The sequence below is a fragment of the Quercus suber genome, unplaced genomic scaffold, assembly GCF_002906115.3.
Source record: "Quercus suber isolate HL8 unplaced genomic scaffold, Cork oak 2.0 scaffold_1397, whole genome shotgun sequence".
Lineage (NCBI taxonomy): Eukaryota > Viridiplantae > Streptophyta > Magnoliopsida > Fagales > Fagaceae > Quercus > Quercus suber.
In genome coordinates, this window is record NW_027070775.1 from 16,571 (window position 1) to 18,362 (window position 1,792).

At 36.8% G+C, this 1,792-nt stretch overlaps 1 protein-coding gene across 1 annotated transcript in view; it reads right to left on the reverse strand.

Annotated features, from left to right (window-relative positions):
* LOC136065960 (B3 domain-containing transcription factor VAL3-like) overlaps window positions 1-1,786 on the reverse strand; it is a 12,316-nt gene extending 10,530 nt beyond the window's left edge. Inside the window, exon 1 of the mRNA XM_065769799.1 lies at window positions 1,480-1,786. Coding sequence (XP_065625871.1) covers window positions 1,480-1,607 — 128 coding nt within the window. The 5' untranslated portion in view covers window positions 1,608-1,786. The remainder of the gene's footprint in view (window positions 1-1,479) is intronic.
* Window positions 1,787-1,792: the final 6 nt, after the last annotated feature.

Here is a 1,792-nt window from a genome sequence, read left to right on the forward strand (position 1 = left end):
AAAAAAAAAGAAAGAAGGAAAAGTGCACAATAGAAAGAAGCTGATTCTTAGAGGAATAATGTCTTGACTGTAAAAATGATCAGAATATTAATTACAATTACAATATGCTGGAAAGTATGGAGATTTTGTTTATCCCCAGGCATTGGAGAAGAACAACTAGGAAATGAGAAGCAGAAGACTACCTATACCCTAATAAAAAGTTAAAACTAATGTAAATATTTGTTTAGTATGACATTCCTTCACAATCAGCTGGATTCAAAGAACTCTTTCAATGGTTAAGATAGGGAACCTCATTCACAACGTTAAAAATCTTTACGGTGACCTTCCAAATACAACTCTGCTGCAGAATCACCCAAGCAGGAAAAAAAAAAGGACCAGCAAAAAGCACATACCAAACTCAGAATTAGAATGTGAATGGTTTAAGGCAATTATTAATCATACGAGAACTGGACCAATACATAAGGCAATGATTTAGATCCTCAAGTCACCGTATGTCACATAATGAACTAATATGGAGCTTCGAGACCAAACTTAACCCGCAGGCTGCAGAACTCTACAGTCACACAAGCATTAATTAATTCGCACTTGCAATTAGGCAAGAGCAAGCAAAGCAAACAGCCTCCTATTAATTGCAATTTTACAAGATAGGAAATATGCAATACAGGGTCCAATTTTTATCTTAACTGGGGTTCCAGTGAGAAATTCAGAATGAAAGTAATATACATAGACTCACAGGGAAAAAGTTTTCCCCCAAACCAAATCATACACGTCAAGATTATTTTCCAAATAAATAGTACATCAAAAAGTCCACTGAATTAAAATTTAGGGAAATAAACACAAAACCCCCATTTGATTTCCCCGTAAAACACAAAACCCACTTAAGTTTTAACTGTAACATTTACCCTTGTGGTCTTGTCCTATATGTAGAGACAGTAAACCGTTAAACATCCACGAAAACAAAAGCTAAAATTTCTCATGTGTTCATATTTTGTGTTACACTCAAAACCTCCAGGGTGGTGAAGTCACGAGTATTGCACAGTTAACTTTTTACACTCAAAATGGAGACAAATTCTACGTAAAAGAAAAATGCTCAAATAAAATTTTCATATTCTTCAACTCCCATTTCAGAAGGTAACTCTAGCAAATGCAAAAATCAATCATTCAGCTTCCTCAATCAAACGTCACAGCAACAAAAACATCAAAACCCGAACCTAATTTCCCAAACTAACTTTCTAACAAGCTTAATATCCAGCTCTACAACCAAAGTTTTAGCACCAAAAATAAATAAATAAAACGACAGCAGCATTCACCAAACTCGAAGTCAAACTAATCAGCCACACTACAAAACCTCAAGTTCACGCCAAATTAAGCAACGAAATCCCTAAAATAAAAAGCAAAGCAAAGAAAGAAAGTGCAAAATCCACTGTACCAGTCAACAAAACAGTAGAACAAAGACAAAAATAGAAGTATTTTGCTTACGCGCATCGATCACAGAGGTCGGCGAACTCGCCATTTCGGAGCTTCCAGCCCTTCCTAGCTCGCTCTGATTTCAATTCCTTGCACTCCGAATTGTAACACACCTTTGCCGACGACGAAGCCGACGACATCGAAAGAAAGAAAAAAGTAAACGGTAACCAGAGCCGGCGAGAAATGCTCACACAAACCCTAGAAATTCCATGGAGTTTTAGAGAGAGAAAGTTCGAAAATCGAAATGGAAATCGCGGCCTGATCTGTAATCATATGAGAGAGAGGGAAAGAGAGTTTTGGAATGAAATGGAGAGAGAGAGAGAGA